Source organism: Mustela lutreola, chromosome 15 (assembly GCF_030435805.1).
Source record: "Mustela lutreola isolate mMusLut2 chromosome 15, mMusLut2.pri, whole genome shotgun sequence".
Lineage (NCBI taxonomy): Eukaryota > Metazoa > Chordata > Mammalia > Carnivora > Mustelidae > Mustela > Mustela lutreola.
The window spans coordinates 16,461,645-16,479,443 of record NC_081304.1 but is presented as its reverse complement, the minus strand read 5'-3'; the positions used below and the strand labels follow the sequence as shown (position 1 = coordinate 16,479,443).

Below are 17,799 nucleotides of genomic sequence, written 5' to 3'. Positions count from 1 at the left end.
TGAACCTTGTGTTCTCTTTTATATAAAATAAAGATAATAAAATCTACCAGAATGTGTTGCTTTTTAGGATTTAAGATTATAATCTGTGAGAGGTGTGTGTGTGTGTGTGTGTCTATTTCCCCCAGGAGCAATGATCCAGTCTTTGTTAATTCAGTGTTTACAGAAACTACTGATCATAACTACTAAGGATAGTGAGAATTAACTATTTTTAATTTAATTCTAAGATTAGGTATGTTATAAAAGTACCCTAACTATTCTTGAGATGCAATGAAATACAATTCTTATAGGACTGGAGCATGTAAATAAATTGTGCCTATCTCTTACAATGACAATAAAAAAACACTATTTTAATTCAAAATTAGCATTTTTTCCAATTTACATTTATTTCTGGTTAATGAACACTAATGCTGCTGACAACAGCAATTTTTTTTTTTTGAAGATTTCTTTATTTCAGTGAGAGAGAGACAGTGCATGCATGCATGCACATGCCATGGGTAGAGGCAGAAGGAGAGGGAGAGAAACTCAGGCAGATTCTGCACTGAGTGCAGAGCCTGACGCAGGGCTCGATCTCATGACCTTGGGATCAAACCTGATCTGAAACCAAGAGTTGGATGCTGAACCGACCACACCACCCAGATGCCTCAACAGCAGTTTTAATATAGCCAAATCTTGATTAATCTTGAATTTATTTTAATATATGCTTATGAATCTGCACATGTTCTAGGAGTTTCTCTTCTCTGAGTCCCTCTCTGCCTGTACAGAAGGGTGCAAAAGTAAGTGTGGATGATGCTAAATGGTCTTTGAATTATTTGCTTCATTCCCACTAGGCCGGGGTGATTGGAAGACAACTGCGTAAGGGAAGTAATTTCAGTTATCATACCTCTGGTGAATTTTTATCCATGTCGGTTAAGTCTTTTGAAAGAACTGAAAGAGCAACATCCTTTTGAAGATGCCAAAGTGTTGTAGAGTAGATCTCCATGCCTTCAACTCTGTAATTCTCAATCCTTCTAACCTCTGAGAATATTCTTTCAGCCTAAAATAAAAAAACTAGTTAATGGGAAAATAAGTTGACACAATTTACATATATACAGGGAGAACACTGGGCACTATTCTCATAGGAACTAAATGCTGCTTTGCTTTATAGTGTTTATGTGAATTAGTAACAACACAGGGTCGCAATGAATAATGTTCCACAATAGGTCAAATATTGATGTAATCATACTCACACTTAACCTAGGTATACACAACTCATGATAAATACATTAACTGTGAAAAGAAAACCTACGTTTCCACCAAAATGACAGAGGAGAAATCTATACAAAGTTATAACTCATAAAGGACAAGTCAATTATTTTATTCTCAAAAAACACATTTTCAAGTTTTAATAATGGCTTTATAGAATAACAATCGCAGGAAAAGTGAGAGAAGAATGATTTCTGTAACATAAAACTACTTGTGCTCTGACTTTTATTAAGAGGTTGAGTTTAAAAACTTTAGGGGAAGTCAGGTTCAGTTGGCCACCAATGCTGTGGCATGTTGAGCACTGAGCAGACCCACCAATGTCATACCTGCAGGGGGACTGACTGTAGCTCCAGGCTAGTGATTCCCTTTTCCTCTGCAGCACTAAACTGGCTTTAGGGTCCCTCCTCAGCTACTTTTTTCCTCCCCACACTCACAGCTCCCACAACGGTTTCTCTCACCTTGAAGTTTGAGGCTCTGGGTTATATGAAACCAATTAGTAGTTCCCTAGTTTATCATTCAAAAGTTCAGAATTCTAAAAGTCAAGTTTAGTTTAGGAAAAAAAAATATTGGGATTGTTCTTAATAAAATGAAGATGGCAGAAAATACAGAAACAGCATTTATAAAACCAGGAACTCCCAAGAAATGGCCATATACTATCTAGGATTAGCTTAATGATTTGTAACTTCCCTGCAATCCCTTAAAAGTTACAGGTAAGTTTTTCTAACAGGCACTGGTTGTAAGAAGACAGACTGAACTAGAAGGCAAATGTAGTTTTTGGAAATCTTTTGGTTTCAAATTATTCAGGATCTATTGTTTCCTCTGAAAAGTGATTGTGGATAGACAAAAAGAAAAAAAACTCATGAAATTAAGCTGAAACAAAGGCTTCTGTTTAGTTAAATATCTGGGATGCTGCTCTATAATTAGAGGTAAATAATAAAAATTATGTATTTTAAAGTACTAGTGAAATAATAAATTAGAAATAATTTTCAAAGGGGCTTGCCAAACACAGCTTTTGCCTATGTATCAGTAAAGGCTCATTATCCAAATATGGAACTTCTAGCAATGAATAAGGCTGATCTGTCTACAGCAGCACTTTTTTTTTTTAAAGATCTATTTATTTATTTGACAGAGAGAGACACAGCAAGAGAGGGAACACAAGCAGGGAGAGTGGGAGAGGGAAAGCAAGCTTCTCACCAAGCAGGGAGCCCGATGCGGGGCTTGATTCCAGGACCCCGGGATCACAATCTGAGCCAAAGGCAGCCGCTTAACGACTGAGCAACCCCAACACTTCTTTACCATACAACAATACATGAATTGGTATCTTCTTTATTTATTCTCTACCTAGAGGAACACTTCACCCCCAGATCTTTGCATGGCTCATGAAGGAGTCACCTCTTTTCTCTGAGCACACTTTAGTAAATAGCACCATATATCATTGTCCTGTAATCCCCTTACCATGCTTCATTTTTTTCTTCCTATGACCTATTGCAATCTGTCCTTATACATGTATTGGCTTACAATCTATCTCTCTTACTAGAATGCAAGCTCTATAAAGGCAAGCAATTATCTGTCTAGCTCTGTTACAGAGTCTAGAAGAGAATCTAAGACATAACATGCACTGAATAAATGAGGAGCTGAAAGTAAACAGGGAAAAAAACATAACTTTGTTATAAACCTCATAATTTAGAGAAATTTTATGATATATAGATTTCTTGAACTTTTAAATAATTTTTTAAAGTTTATGGCTGGGGAGAAAAAATGCTCAGAAGGTAAACTGGGTAGGAAATTTAAATTGGAAATTAGAATTTTCTTTGGCTTTGTGTTAATAATCGTCTCCTTTTCTGGTATAAACAGATAACTTAAGCAACAAATGTAAATAAAATTAAAAGGATAAAAGGTTTGAGAAGGACATTATGTCCTCCATTATATACAGTTTTCTTCATAGCATTTTTGAAGTTTATAAAACATACTAAATGCCAAAAACTTATCCCAGTGGAAACTCGCATATAGTAGAAAAATTATTATAAACACCTATTACATGGTAATATATATTTTCAGATCCAACTGAGTAGGGTACAAATATTTCACATAGGAATATATGGATGTTGGTGCCTGGATGGCTTAGTCGGTTAAGCATCCAACTCTTGATTTCGGCTCAGGTCATGATCTCAGGGCCTTTTTTTTTTTTTTTTTTTTTAAGATTTTATTCATTTATTTGACAGAAAGACAGTGAAAGAGGGAACATAAGCAGGGGCAGAAGAGAGGGAGAAGCAGGCTTTCTGCCAAGCAGGGAGCCTGATGTGAGGCTCGATCCTAGGACCCCAGAATCGTGACCCAGAACTGAAGGCAGACACTTAATGACTGAGCCACTCAGGTGCCCCATGATCTCAGCATCTTGAGATTGAGCCCTTTGTAGAGCTCCAAGCTCAGCACTGAGTCTGCTTTAGATTCTCTCTCTCCCTCTCCTTCTGTCCCCACCCCCCAACCACCACACTTGAGCTTTCTTGTTCTAAAATAAATAAAATCTTTAAAAAAACCAAAAACCAAAAAACAATATAGGTATTGGATTCTCTACAAATCTATCTCAAGCAATCTTCTCAAATTTAAATTATTCAACCCTTAACACAAGAAAAAATTATCTATTTATAAATTAAAATGCTCAGAAAATAAATATAAAGGGTTACATAATAAATATTGACCTTTTTGTTTTTGTTTTTGTTTTTGTTTTTTTTAATTTCAAGCAGCTGCAAATCCAGTGTGGAGCCCAACGTGGGACTTGAACTCATGACCCTGAGATCAAGACCTGAGCTGAGATCAAGAGTTGGATGTTTAACTGATGAAGCTTCTCAGGTGCCCCTAAATATTGGCCTTTAAGATCTAGCAGGCATTTTAATTAAATTTAAATTATCTCTAAAAAACATGTATAACAGTTTTCTATACTTACTTGCATGTACTCTGAAAGTTCAAAATAGGCCCTTCCAATTTGGCACAGTACCCAACCAGTATTGTAGTGGTGAGAAGGTAGGTGGCTCAAGATATTTATAGCTTCTTTGCAGTTGTATGAACACAAAGCTAAATAGCCTTTCCCCATTTCACGAAGAAGGCTCATCAAACCTTCTAGGAGAAAACAATATAGTAAACAAAGGAGAAAAACACAATAAAACAGTTTGGTTTTCTAGAAAGGCTAATTACAAAATAATTAAAAATTCCAACATTTATCTAGAAAAAAATGGAAGGTACTTTAATGAACACTAAAAAAACTTACTTAAATAAGTGAATAAAATAAAACACAAAGAAGATATTAAGCATTTAAAACAAACCTGCTGCTGCTTTCTGTAGATTAAATGCCTGGATCTGAGGTGTGATTGTGGAGATTTTCCCTTCTGAAATGATGGAAGAGTCCAATTTTGTAATTTCCAGGCTATCATTTATGTTAGGTTGAGTTATTCCTCCTTTATTAGTTTTACTTTTAGTTTTTCTGTTTGGGATTTTAGGTGGAAACTTCATTTTTAACTTTTTGCTATTCTCCTGTAAAAAGGAGGAAAATTCCATACTTGTTAAACTCATATATTTTAAGACCTCCCAATCCTTTCTCAAGTGTTAGTCACAAAATAAATATTAAAAAAAAAAAAAATTAAATTGACTGGTCTAAATTTTTCTCAGAAAAAATGTATAACAAAAATTTTCAAAGTCATTTAATTTTAAATGCAACAATCCTGAAAATAAGTTGTATTAATGAATTAGTGCGTAAGCTGTATCAGTATGATTTGCTGCTCTTTTCTGAAAGTATATAACTTTATTATTTAAAAATGAGAAAGTAAATGGATGCAATATTACCTGATTGTCTGAGAGCATTATAACTAGTAAGTTATAAAATTATTGATTTGTTCATATCAAAGTTAAAGATTAACCATAACATTTGTCAAGGAGCCAAGAAAATTTACCAAAGGCATAATGAGGTCCTCCAATTGCACAAAGAAGTGGGCAAAGAACACACTGGAAATTTCCATATATCCTTCCCCTAATTTTCCTAGGGAGAATATCTGACATAACCACAGGCCACCATCAAATCCAGGAGACTGGAATTGGTTCAATACTATCAACTAAATGATGTATCTTATTTGGATTTCATCAGTTTTTACAAATACTTTTTTTTTTGATATGATAGTTCTATGAAATTTTATCACATGCATGATTCGTGCCACAATAAGGATATAGGACTGTCTGACCACTACATAAAAAAATTCCTTTGTGCTATGCTCTAGTAGTGGTAGCTTCCCCTCCAAGTTCTAACTCCTAATAGCCACTGATCTGTTTCACATCACAATAATTTTGTCTTTTGAACAATGTTTTATAATATTTATTAAAGAACCAAGTAAATTTATAAATGTTATAGAAAGCTTTATAAAATAAAAAAATTAGAAAAATTAAAATAGTCTCTGAATTTACTTATTAGAGATGGAGAGGGAAGCATTAAGTAAATGTGACATATGGAAATCTTTAAATTACCTTGGTTGTAGAGCTGTCACTAGTAAAAAGTCGTGAACTTCTTCGAGGCAGTGCGTTTGGGGGAGATGTGATAGTGGGGCTCAATACCTGAGGTGTTGTACTAAAAAAATGATAAAAGCAGATGTCAAAAACAAAAAACAAACAAAAAACCAAAGAAACAAAATCCAGCTTATGACCATTACCTTTTGTTTCAATTGAGATACATTAAAAAAAACCCACATTCATCATGTTTGTACTCTAAAGTTGATGAGTTTGGTTGGTCCTCTGTCATCTCTCTATGAAAACTCAGAATTTAGAAGCTATCTGTGTTATCATAAAATAATAAAGATTACAGCTCAGAGCTTCACTCCATCTGAAATTGCTAACTTGAACTTAAAACAATCCACATAAACACTGTGGATCAAAGAGTGATAAACACATCTATAAACTAATTCTCTCTAGCCCTCATTTGCAACCATAGCAAGTTAGAGAAAAAAAAGACAGCTGGACATGGATAGCTTAAAAGTGGGATATTTGCCAGCAAATAAATACCATTAGAACAATTATTATTTCTTTATCAATTCAAACAACCACATCAAGGTTTATTCTGTTTAAAGCCAAAGGAATCTAATGATTGCCTACGTACTTTTTTGTTTTTAACTTTAAAAGGCAAACCCTAAGACACAAGGATTCCATTTTTAGAAAGTAAGCCAACTTAAAAATCACAAGTTACCTGAAAGAGGATAACTCTATGGACTAAATGGTTTATAGTTTATGTGAAATCCCACTAGTTATCTAAATTTGAGTCTAAGGCTTCTGAGAATAAAAGACACTGATCAGTGAGTACAGAAAGCCCAGGCTGCTCTTACCTTTTCAAAAGACAGAATCTCAGTATAGGGATTATAGCAAGTGAGGTCACTTAGACTGATGAATCAATTTTATTTTACAATTCATTTTTAAAGACTCATTTATAATTTTTATATTTTTTAAAAAGATTTATTTTAGAGACAGAGGGCAGAGGGAGGGGCGGAAGGAGATCGTCTTAAGCAAACTCTTTATTGAGTGCAGAGCCCTATACAGAGCGTGATCTCATAACCCTGAGATCATGACCTGAACTGAAACCAAGAGTCAGATGCTTAACTGCACCACCCAGGGGGCTTGATATATATTTTTTTAAATTAGGATTTTACTCTTATTATTTTAAATTTTTATTAAATTTTTTTTTAAAGATTTTATTTATTTATTTGACAGACAAGAGATCACAAGTAGGCAGAGCAGCAGGCAGAGAGAGAGAGAGGAGGAAGCAGGCTCCCCACTAAGCAGAGAGCCCAACGCGGGGCCCGATCCCAGGACCCTGAGATCATGACCCGAGCCGAAGGTAGAGGCCTCAACCCACTGAGCCACCCAGGTGCCTCTGTTTTAAATTGTTTTAAAAAAGATTTTATTTATTTATTTGTCAGAGAGAGAGAAAGAGCAAGACAGAGAGAGAGAGAGCACAAGCAGGGGGAGTGGCAGGCTGAGGGAGAGGTAGGCTCCCCACCAAGTAAGGAGTCTGATGCAGAACTCGACCCGAGGACCCTGAGATCATGACCTGAGTTGAAGGCAGACGCTTATCCAACTGAGCCACCCAGGTGTTCCCCTAGGATTTCTATTTTTAGAGAAGATTAGGGTCACAGCAAAATTGAGAGTAAGGTACAGAGAGATGTGCCATATAACCCCCCTCCCCTGCAGCATCCCCCCTTATCAACATGCCCTACCAGAATGGGACATGTTACAGGTGATGAGCCTACACTGATGTATTATAAAGTCTACAGTTTACGACAGAGTTTACCGTTGGGTTTTATTCATTCTATAGGTATGTGTGAATATATATAATGACATGTATCCATTGTGGTGTCACAAAGAATATTTTTATGGCCCTAATCCTCTGTGCTTTGCCTACTTATCCCTCCCCCTCCAACCCCTGGCAACTACTGACCTTTCTTATTGTTTCCATAATTTTGCCTTTTCCAGAAGCTGATTCATTTTTAAGTACAATATCCTTTATTTGAACGATGTAATTTATGTTATAAATGTGAATTATATGTTGTCAATAATGTTACCTCATTATAGAAAACAGTTTGTCTGGGAAGTGGGAGGGAATAATTTCATCTACGGAGCAGTTTATAGGGAGGACAAGCCTAAGAAAAATGTTGAGACTTCTTAAAAGCCACAAAAAGTTGCGTAAGTATAACATCAATCTTGTGGGGGTAGAAGCGAAAATAATAGTAAGATAATTTGGAAGCTAGGAGGATGAAGAAGATGACGTCTTCCTATATCATAATTTTCATTATGGTTCTGTGTAGCTCCAAAGGCCAATAAAAGAAAAAAATGTCCGAAGTCTGACAGGCATCAGGAAAATGAATCAGGATATTGAGTGAGTTTGAAACATTGGTTGTAGCACATGAAATGTACTAATTTCTTTATAACTTACATCTGTTTAACTAGCAACTTGAGAATGAAAGGAATGTGCTCTAGAATCAGACTGTTGAGGTTTGAAATCAGTTCTATCACTTATTACCTATGTGATTATGTGCCAATTATATAAAACAGTTAAAAAAAAAAGTTTTGCAGGGGCGCCTGGGTGGTTCAGTCATTTGAGTGTCTGCCTTCGGCTCAGGCGGTGATCTCAGGGTCCTGGGATCAAGCCCTGAGGCCACTCCCTGCTCAGCAGGAAGTCTGCTTATGCCTCTCCCTCTGCCCCCTGCTCATACTTGTTCTCACTCTCTCTCAATCTCAAATAAATTAAAAAAAACTTGAAAAAAATTTAAAGAAATTTTGTACATAATATTTTATGGTTTCATAATAAAATATGAATGCTAGTTATAAAGAAGATGCTTTGGAAAGAATATAAAAATGATTTTTAGAGGTTAATACATGTAGAGAAAATAATGACATACAAAATTTTGGGGGGAAATTTAGCTAAGAGAACTATGCTATTCTAATCATCTTTAAAAAAAAGAACAGACTTCCACTGCCAATGGTAAATGGAGTAAAATGGACCACATTTACTACCCCGTCTTTAACAACCAATAACACTGAAAACAAACAAACAAACAATGCTTTTCAGATATCGGACAGAAAGCACATATGCCTGAAGAGAATTCTGAGGACACAGTGCAGGGAAGGGGAATAGAAGTCAGTGGTCTTCCTGTGTTGAGAAAAGGTTGAGACTTCCAGGAAGTGAAGGCAGCTAGAATAGGAAGGTCAGAGTACTAGAAAGGGTAGCTACAAAGAGGGAGAGCTTCAAAGATCTGCTGGAAGTTTTCCTAGAATCTGCAGTTGAAACTGAGTAGTGCAACCGTTTAAGCATGTTAGAATAAAAAAACTCACCTGGTCTTTGTCCTGAATTCTTGAGAAGCAGCTTCTAAATGCTCAGAATTTCTCTCTTTTTAAAGATTTTATTTACTTATATGACAGAAAGAGAGAGAGCAAGAGAGGGAACATAAACAGGGGGAATGGGAGAGGGGGAAGCAGGCTCCCCACAGAGCAGGGAGCCTGACTCAGGGCTCCATCCCAGGACCCTGGGACCATGACCTGAGCCGAAGGCAGATGCTTAACGACTGAGCACCCAGGTGCCCCAATGCTCAGAATTTCTCAAGTGATACGAGTGTCTTTGTTCTTCAAGGTGGGCCCCTGAGACCACACCTGAGTTATGCTAATGAAATGACTTGTGGTGGGGCCCCAGACAGTTTCAGGATACTGGGCTGGCCTTCCCAGAAAGACCAACCAGTGACTAGAAGGCTGAAGCTTTGAGCTGGCTGTTAACAGCCTGACCTTCTCCAGGAAGGGGAGCGTGGCTGGAGAATGAGTTAAATCACATGACCAATGACACAAGCTATCATGCCTATGTAATATAACTCCAGTAAAAACTTTCACTACCAAAACTCAGTAGTGCTTCCCGGTTGGCAAACACACTGATGCACTGTTGAGGTGACATGTCCTACCTAAGGGAAAAGACACAGAAGCTCTGTGTTCAGGACCCTCCCAGACCTCATCCTGTGGGGTTTTGCCTTGGGTCCTGGTCTGGTCCTGACTGGAATACCTTATAATAAAACTTTAAGTACAGAACTTACCTAGATTCTATGAATTGTTCTAACATATTAAACCTCAGGAAATAGCAAGAACCCTCAAATTTGTAGGTAGTTGGTCAGAAATGAAGGTGGACCAGGGAAACCCTGAAATTGTAGCTGCCAAATCAACAAGATTTGTTAAGTCTTGCTGGGACTATCATTTTAGCCTGAAGAGTCTATGCTATGTCTGGGTAATTAGTATCAGAACTTACTATAGTATTACAGTGAGGAAAACTACCTGAATCTAGAGAAAAAAATACTGGAAAGGAGCTGGCAGAACAATTCTTGGGGCTCACCCTGGACTGGGAATAGCTCAGATTTTCAATAGCCAGAATGAAGAAACCTCATACTCATCAGGTCATTGAGTACTCAAAGGACACTGCCTCAATAGTCGGGCAAAATTAGTCTAGACTACAGGCCACTCTTGTCCTACCCACAAAACTTAAAAATCAAGACCTAACAGGAATAAAGTCTTAACAAGTAACTGCCTCCCAGAATAAAACAGAAATACTTAGAAGAAGATAAAATAGTCCAGCACTCAACAATGTAGAATTTCTAATAACTGCCATAAAAAAAAACAACAACAGAAGAACTAGGCATACAGAGAAGCAGGAAAATATAACCTATAGTGAAAAGAAAAAAAAAAATCAATAAAAAACAAACCCAGAAATAACACAGTAAGACAGCAGACAAAATCATTAAAAATCATTATAAAAATAATTATAGATATATTCCATACACTCAAAAATGTAGAAGAAAGAATGAGCATGTTAAAGGAGAAAACCAAATCAAACTTCTGGAGATGAAAAATAGAGCATCTGAGATTAAAAGTCAATCTATATCCTGGCTGGGGTTAATAACATATTAGACACTGCAGAAGAAAAGATTAATGAACTTGAAGACATAACGATAAACACTACCCAAAATGAAACAGAGGAAAAAGACTGGAAACAAAAATGAACACAGTACTGAGCTGTGAGGGGCAACTTCACAGTCTAAAAACACATACTCAGTGTCCCAGGAGGGGAGAGGGGACATGATTTGAAAAAAATACTTGAAGAAATAATGGACAAAAATTAGCTAAATTTAATAAAAACTACAAAATTACAGATCCAAGAAGCTAAATCAATTTGAAAGTCAAGAAAGAGGAAAACTACATGATAGCATATCGTGATCAAATGACTTAAGATCAGAGATAAAAAGAAAATTGTAAAACCATCAGAAAAGAAATACATTACATATGGAGGAACAAAAAATAAGAATGACAAACTTCTTGTCAGAAACAAAACAAGCTAGAAGACAGTAGAACAACATCTTAAAAGAAAAAACCATGAACAAGAATTCTATATCTAGTGAAAATATCTTTCAAAAACAAAAACAAAGGTAAAATAAAAATCTCTTTCAGACATACAATAGCTGAAAAAATTCATTACCAGCAGACTTGGACTATAAGAAATTTTAAGTCTTTCAAGATGAAGGAAAAGGATACCAAATTGAAATGTGAACCTATAGAAAGAAATAAAAAGCACCGGAAATAGTAAATACGTGGGTAAATACAAAATAGATTTTTCTTATTTAAAAAAATCTCCCTAGAAGATAACCGACTATTTAAGAGAAAAACTATAACAATGTAAATGGGGTTTACACACATGTAGGAGTAAAATCTCTGGCCACAATAGCATAAAGATAGGGAGAGGAGCATAAAGCACACTGTTATAAGGTTTTATACTATATATGATGTGGTACAACATTACTTGAAGATAGACTTTGGTAAGTTAAAATATATACTATAAACACTAAAATGGCCTCTAAAAAGACAAAACAGAGTAACTGTTAATGAGGCAGTGTTAGGCTGAACTGTGTTTCCCCCCAAAATATGCTGAAGCCCTAACCTCCTGTACCTGTGAATGTGACTTGTTTGGATTCAGACTCTTTGTCGATGTAATCAAGTTAAGAAGAGGTCATTAGGGTGAGTTCTAATTCAGTATGACTGATGTCCTTGTAAGAAGGAAATTTGGATATAGAGACACACAGGGAGGATGGCCGTGTGAAGACAGAGGCACATACTCAGTCATGCTCCCATCCACTAAAGATGCCTGGGACTACCAAAAGCTGGAAGAGACAAGGAAGGGTCTTCCCTTGGAGGCTTCAGAGGGAGAATGGCCCTGTCAACACCCTGACTTTGGGTTCTAGCTTCTACAACTGTGAATGAATACACTTCTGTTGTTTTAAGCCATCCAGTTTGCAAGAACTTTGTTACAGCAACTGTAGGAAACTAAGATAGGCAATAAAGGAGATAAAAATGGAATAAAAAATACCCCAAAACCCCACATAAAATCATCAATAGTTGATGTTTATTAGTTAGTATAAATGTTTAGCTTAAGTGAAATATATAATTCCGTAAATTATGTTTATGTATTCTTTAGGATTAGCATTTACTCAGCCTATATAATATTGTTCTGCAGGAGGCCTCAGGCTCCTTCTCAGGCAATCCCTGTCATGTGTCTGTGAGCTGGCACTTTTGAGACTTGCCATCCTGGCATTTCAGAAATAGAGGCCTTTTACATAGTCAAGGTTTATGTACATGTATATCTATTTTAAAACTTCTGGTACATGTATCATTCTTCTAAAATATTAGCTATGGTTTGTTTTTGAATACTGCAACAGAAAAGAGAAACCCTATTTAATACCATTTCTGTGTGGCAGTGGATTCATTATTTAAAGATTAGCCAGAAGATTAATTTTATGATCTGTATATAGAAGTGCATAATAGGGGAAGGGGAGAATGAAACCTATCTGTATTTGACCAATGAAAGTCATGTAATAAGAAAATTATTTTGGAGAAGTGTTCAGAACATCTAGTTTAAACAAATTCATGAGGGAATCAGAGTAAAATAAAAAGAAATTTTGATTACTTTTGTCTTGATTTGTATTAAAATACTCAACTAAAAATTACACTAGTTTTTCAGTTAAGTTGAAATGCCTTCCCCCCCCTCCAATATTTTATATTTAAGTAATCTCTATACCAGGTGTGGGACTCAAAATTACAACCCCAAGATCAAGAGTCGCATGCTCTTCTGACTGAGCCAGCCAGACACCCCTAGAAATTTCTAATTTGACATATTTAAAATTTACAATAGTCATTCTAGAATTCTTGAGAGAGCAAAAACCTGCCTAAAGTGAATAAAATGTTTTATAGCAAGAAAAGCCAACAATATCAAATAATGACACCATAATAAATACCTTGTTTGCGGGCCAGAACTTTGTGTTTGTGCAACAAGAATTGGGGTTACCTCTCGACTATTTCCACTCTGTGAGAAGACAGACTTTGTTCCAGTTTGGCCGATTCTGGCAACAGACTGTAAAACACAAAAAGTCTAAGGTTTGTGAATTATAAATTGCACTGAAAATGGTAAAAAGACACCATGATGCTCTCATCTACATTTTCTCAATGCAAGATTTCATAATACATACTTGTTATCTGTAAATCTGTAAACACAAATTATTGTTATTATTAATGTTAATTAATATGTTAGGATCAACATCAAACTATTTCATTCTTTTAACTTCAGTATTTTTTTTTAAGATTTATTTATTTGAGAGACAGTTAGTGAGAGAGAGCACAAGCTGGAGAAGTGGCAGAGGGAGAGAGTGAGGGAGGTGCAGACCCCTGCTAAGCAGGGAGCCTGATGTGGGACTCTATCCTAGGACCCTGGGCTTATGACCTGAGCTGAAGACAGATACTTAACCAACTGAGCCACCCAGGTGCCCGCTTAACTTCAGTATTTTTATCTTTATACTAGCCTTCCATTTTTTAATTTAGTTTTTTTTTTTTTAAAGATTTTATTTATTTATTTGACAGAGAAAAACCACAAGTACACTGAGAGGCAGGCAGAGAGAGAGAGAAGGAAGCAGGCTCCCCGCTGAGCAGACAGCCTGACGTGGGACTCGATCCCAGGACCCCGAGATCATGACCTGAGCCGAAGGCAGTGGCTTAACCCACTGAGCCACCCAGGCGCCCTTTAATTTAGTTTTTAAGGAAAGGCTCAAACTTCCTAAAAATTCCTAAAAAGGCCATTATTACACATTTTCCAGGTGGGGCTAAGTGTTACAAGAATTTTAAGACAGCTACTACTCTTTAGATTTATAATCTAACTCAGATTTATCATCTAATATAACAATAATAATAAGTAAGATTTAACATCCCTTCTTTGACACTTAGAAGATATTCTATAGTAGTTCAGAGGAATACATTTTTAAAATCTACCCGATTATTTTCCATATTCCAAGCATTCTGCTCTTGGAATTAACACTTCTTTGTAGTGTGTTCAATTTCCCATTAACTGCTCTCTGTTCCCGTGGAGGAGTAAAAAGACCTCCTGGCCCTCTGTCTTCTCTAATTTATCAACTTACTTCTATTCATTTCCATCACTTGGCTTCTTTATAAAATGATCTGTGACTGTTGTATCAATGGTTATTTTTAGTTTTTTTTTAATACCAGATAATTTTCTTCAAAACTTATTACTTTGACACTCACTGTACATGATTCTCAAACTTTATAATGATAATTAATAATAATAACTTTCTCATCAGATATGAAAGCCTTATTTTGGCCTTTCCTGTATTCAATATGAATGATCATGTCCTCCTTTTTGAAACTGTATATAACTTCCAAAGTAGTATGGTATCTTGATTATTTGTCCTAGGACTTTATCTGCAGGATCTTCTTCCTGCCACTGTTTTAAATTAAGTATGCTCTGTGTTCTTTTGCTACTCTCTTTTCCTAGGTCAGCCTGGCTACTTTGACAACCTTATTATTTCTATCACCAGGCCATATTCTCTCCCCTATGACTATCCATGAAATAGTTTTATCTAATTTACCACCACCTCAAAATAAAACTTTATAATCCTTCCTTTTCCTCTTCCCCAAGATGGAACCTCTACATTCACCCAAGGGACAAAATTTAAAGTCATTTCTGGCCCTTCCTTATTTAACCAAGATCTGTGTACTGTACACAATACTCAGTTTGATATTTTTAGTTGATACGACAGCAGACCTACAAGTAGAACTTTCCTATGAATGTATTATAGTAGGGGAAGTAGAGAACAGGAGCAGAAGAGGAGGAGAAAGCAAGTGGCTTTGTTGTTTGGGCACTGAAATCACCTACCCAGCACTGACTAACCTGTCCTTGATTGCTATGGCTTGCCTTGTTTTGGCTTACTTCACCTGCCATGTTGAATAGTATCCTACTATGCCTTCTTGTAATTGTAATAAACTGATTTTACTACAATTATACTTCAGGTAGCTGCCAACTCCTATAAACAGGATTTAAAGTAATCCACACATCAAGTACTTTGCAGCACCCCCCCTTTTTTCCTAGTCTCAGAGTTTCTATTATTACTCATTAAGAAGCTATTATAGAAACAAAGCTTCACAGACTCTAAGGAATTTTTGGAGTAAAAAGAACAAGAACAAAACATCTCTAGGAGGGTTAAGGGTTTATATCAGTCATTTACCAGTATGACTTACTTAGCTTCCATTTCTTAAACACCTATTAAGGATGGCAATATGCATTTTAAATATACAACTTAACTTATTTCCACAGAAGGTAACCCTTTACCACAGAACTATTTGAAGCAAATGGCACTTTGACCTCTAATGCCATAGACCTATAAAAAAGTACATTATTTAAAAAGTCTCAAGACTTGCTGCAGTATTTATTATAAGGATACTGTCAAATATTTTTTATTTTACTACACATTTACTATAAGGTTACTATGCATCTATAAGAATCTGCCATAAAAAAAACTTTATTATCAGAAATAGCTGGCTTTATGCAAGTCAATGTTTTTTTCATGTTAATTAGTACACTTAAAAGACAAATACAGTCGGTGGAGACAAGTAAAAAACTGGTAGGTATAATTTCTGCTATTTATATTCAAAGTGATAGAAACCAATCTAATTTCACTTAAAAAAGGGGAATTCAAAAGTAAAAATCTGAATGTTTATTTGGCTACAGGCTAAAATCAGCTATACTTGTGAGTTACAATTTTACATGGCCAAAGAGCAACCACCTTTACGTCTCCTACTATGACCAGCAGCTTATGACAATGATGACCTTCTTTTACATTTAGATCAACAACTCTAAGGCAATGGTCATTATATAAAATTAGATTCTCTCTGAAATTGCCTTTAACAGATTGGAATTTTAAATAAATTTCTTTTACAAACATCAAAACTGTATTTTACATGGGAAATACCTTTTTTGAAGGGGCTCCAGTAGATGGCACGTCAATTACAGAAGATGTATTAGTGTAGTTTTGTAAATAGGATCCATCTCCAGGACTTGGGGTTTCTAATGGCAAAATCCCAAAACTGAGAAGAGGTTGAAATCAAGGTGTCAAAAAGTCATCAAGGCATATATAAAGCAGCAGTATACTTAAATTAGAAGGTCTAAAAGGAAGAGAATGGCAAATCAGTCTTGGGGGCAGTGAGGATCTGAGGGGCAGATTTAAAATAAGCTGTGAATGTAGACTTTTCCACCCACCATAACTAAGTTAAAAAAAAAAATCAAACAAGGAATTAAATTGAGCAACAACTACTGATATCAGGAGATTTACTGGAAATAAAGAAGAATGGCTTTGTAAAAGCAAAGATCCAAATGATCAAATTATTTCAAATTCTTGGAATTTACAGGATTTAGCCACTGTTACAGAGAGACTATCTCTAGAGACCACTGGATCCATCTGTGGATTCAGGGAGTTGTCATCTCATGGCCATGATGTTTTAGTAACTCTCTGGCCCTGGGACCCAATTCATAGCATCTGTTCTAGCACAGAATCTTTTATTTTGACACTTTTGGATAGGTATTCTCTGGGCTGGGTTCCTGTATTTATACATATATATATATTTCTAATAATTTTGACAAAGTATTTCCTATTGATAGGTGTCAATCCTTCTTTCATGGTTTGGAAAACTCCTTTAACAATAGTCACTGCTGTCACTCTGATTATATAAGCATTCCAACATTTCAAAAGGTTCACGGATATTCACCGACATACAGCCAAAAGGACAGTATCTTTTAACACATATACTAGTTGAAGAAGGCATATTTAAGAGTTTTACATTTTTCTTTAATAGTTAATATTAAATTTTTATCACAGGTATTATATTTCTTTTACTCCATTTTCTGAAAATAGAATAGGCCCATTACCGACTTACTAAATGCTTCTATTTCCATAATGATTTAGAAGTTGCTGTTCATATTAATTAATATTAATAATATGAATTATTACAGATCATTTAATATTATAGCACATTTTAAAGCATGATTTGTCTGTCTTACCTTGGGGTTAATGGGCTAAGAGCAGCTGGTCCTCCTAATAAGCTTCGACCAGTTTTTGGTTTATTTTGAACCTGTTTAGATAATATGGAAGTTCCTGTTCCAAGAGGGACAGTATCTGGTGAAATTACAGCTGAATCAATATAAGACACTGAGGAATCTGTATTCAAGGAGTACTTTGAATTGGAAGATTCTAAATTCAGTCTGTTTAATTCCTGAAACAGAAAATTTCTACCATGTCATTTATGATACATTATTTAGTTCACTCTTTCCTGTTTTCATAATATTTGAACACCAGCATATGACACACTTACAATGGTGTCCTGGGGTGTTTCCGTAAGAACGGTCTCAGGCTGTCTGTGAGATAGACTATGATTAGATACTAGTGTTGTACACGAGCTGGGCAGACAGTTGCTAAAGTTCTGTAAAGATGTTAATTTAAACGTTTGGTCAGGATCTGGCTTTTCACCTGTGAAGGGAAAAAAAATACATGCCTCTGAGGAAATTGGGATTAATATCTTTTTTCAAGAATGCATAAATTAGTGGAAATAAGGCCTTATCCAGTGTTTTAAGTTCTCCTGTTTCAGCTAATCAAATTTACCTCCCCAAAGTCC

At 35.7% G+C, this 17,799-nt stretch overlaps 1 protein-coding gene across 9 annotated transcripts in view; it reads right to left on the bottom strand.

Moving 5' to 3' along the window:
• CDC27 (cell division cycle 27) overlaps window positions 1–17,799 on the bottom strand; it is a 72,791-nt gene that overhangs the window by 23,970 nt on the left and 31,022 nt on the right. For 4 of the 9 annotated variants that reach the window (XM_059147700.1, XM_059147699.1, XM_059147698.1 and 1 more), the window contains exons 6-13: window positions 17,500–17,654; window positions 17,189–17,400; window positions 16,104–16,218; window positions 13,086–13,219; window positions 5,752–5,851; window positions 4,563–4,770; window positions 4,187–4,359; window positions 881–1,033 (exon numbers count right to left, since the gene is read on the bottom strand). In XM_059147700.1, the coding sequence (XP_059003683.1) occupies window positions 881–1,033; window positions 4,187–4,359; window positions 4,563–4,770; window positions 5,752–5,851; window positions 13,086–13,219; window positions 16,104–16,218; window positions 17,189–17,400; window positions 17,500–17,654 (1,250 nt within the window). The remainder of the gene's footprint in view (window positions 1–880; window positions 1,034–4,186; window positions 4,360–4,562; window positions 4,771–5,751; window positions 5,852–13,085; window positions 13,220–16,103; window positions 16,219–17,188; window positions 17,401–17,499; window positions 17,655–17,799) is intronic. The other 5 variants (XM_059147701.1, XM_059147696.1, XM_059147697.1 and 2 more) reach the window with 3 other exon arrangements.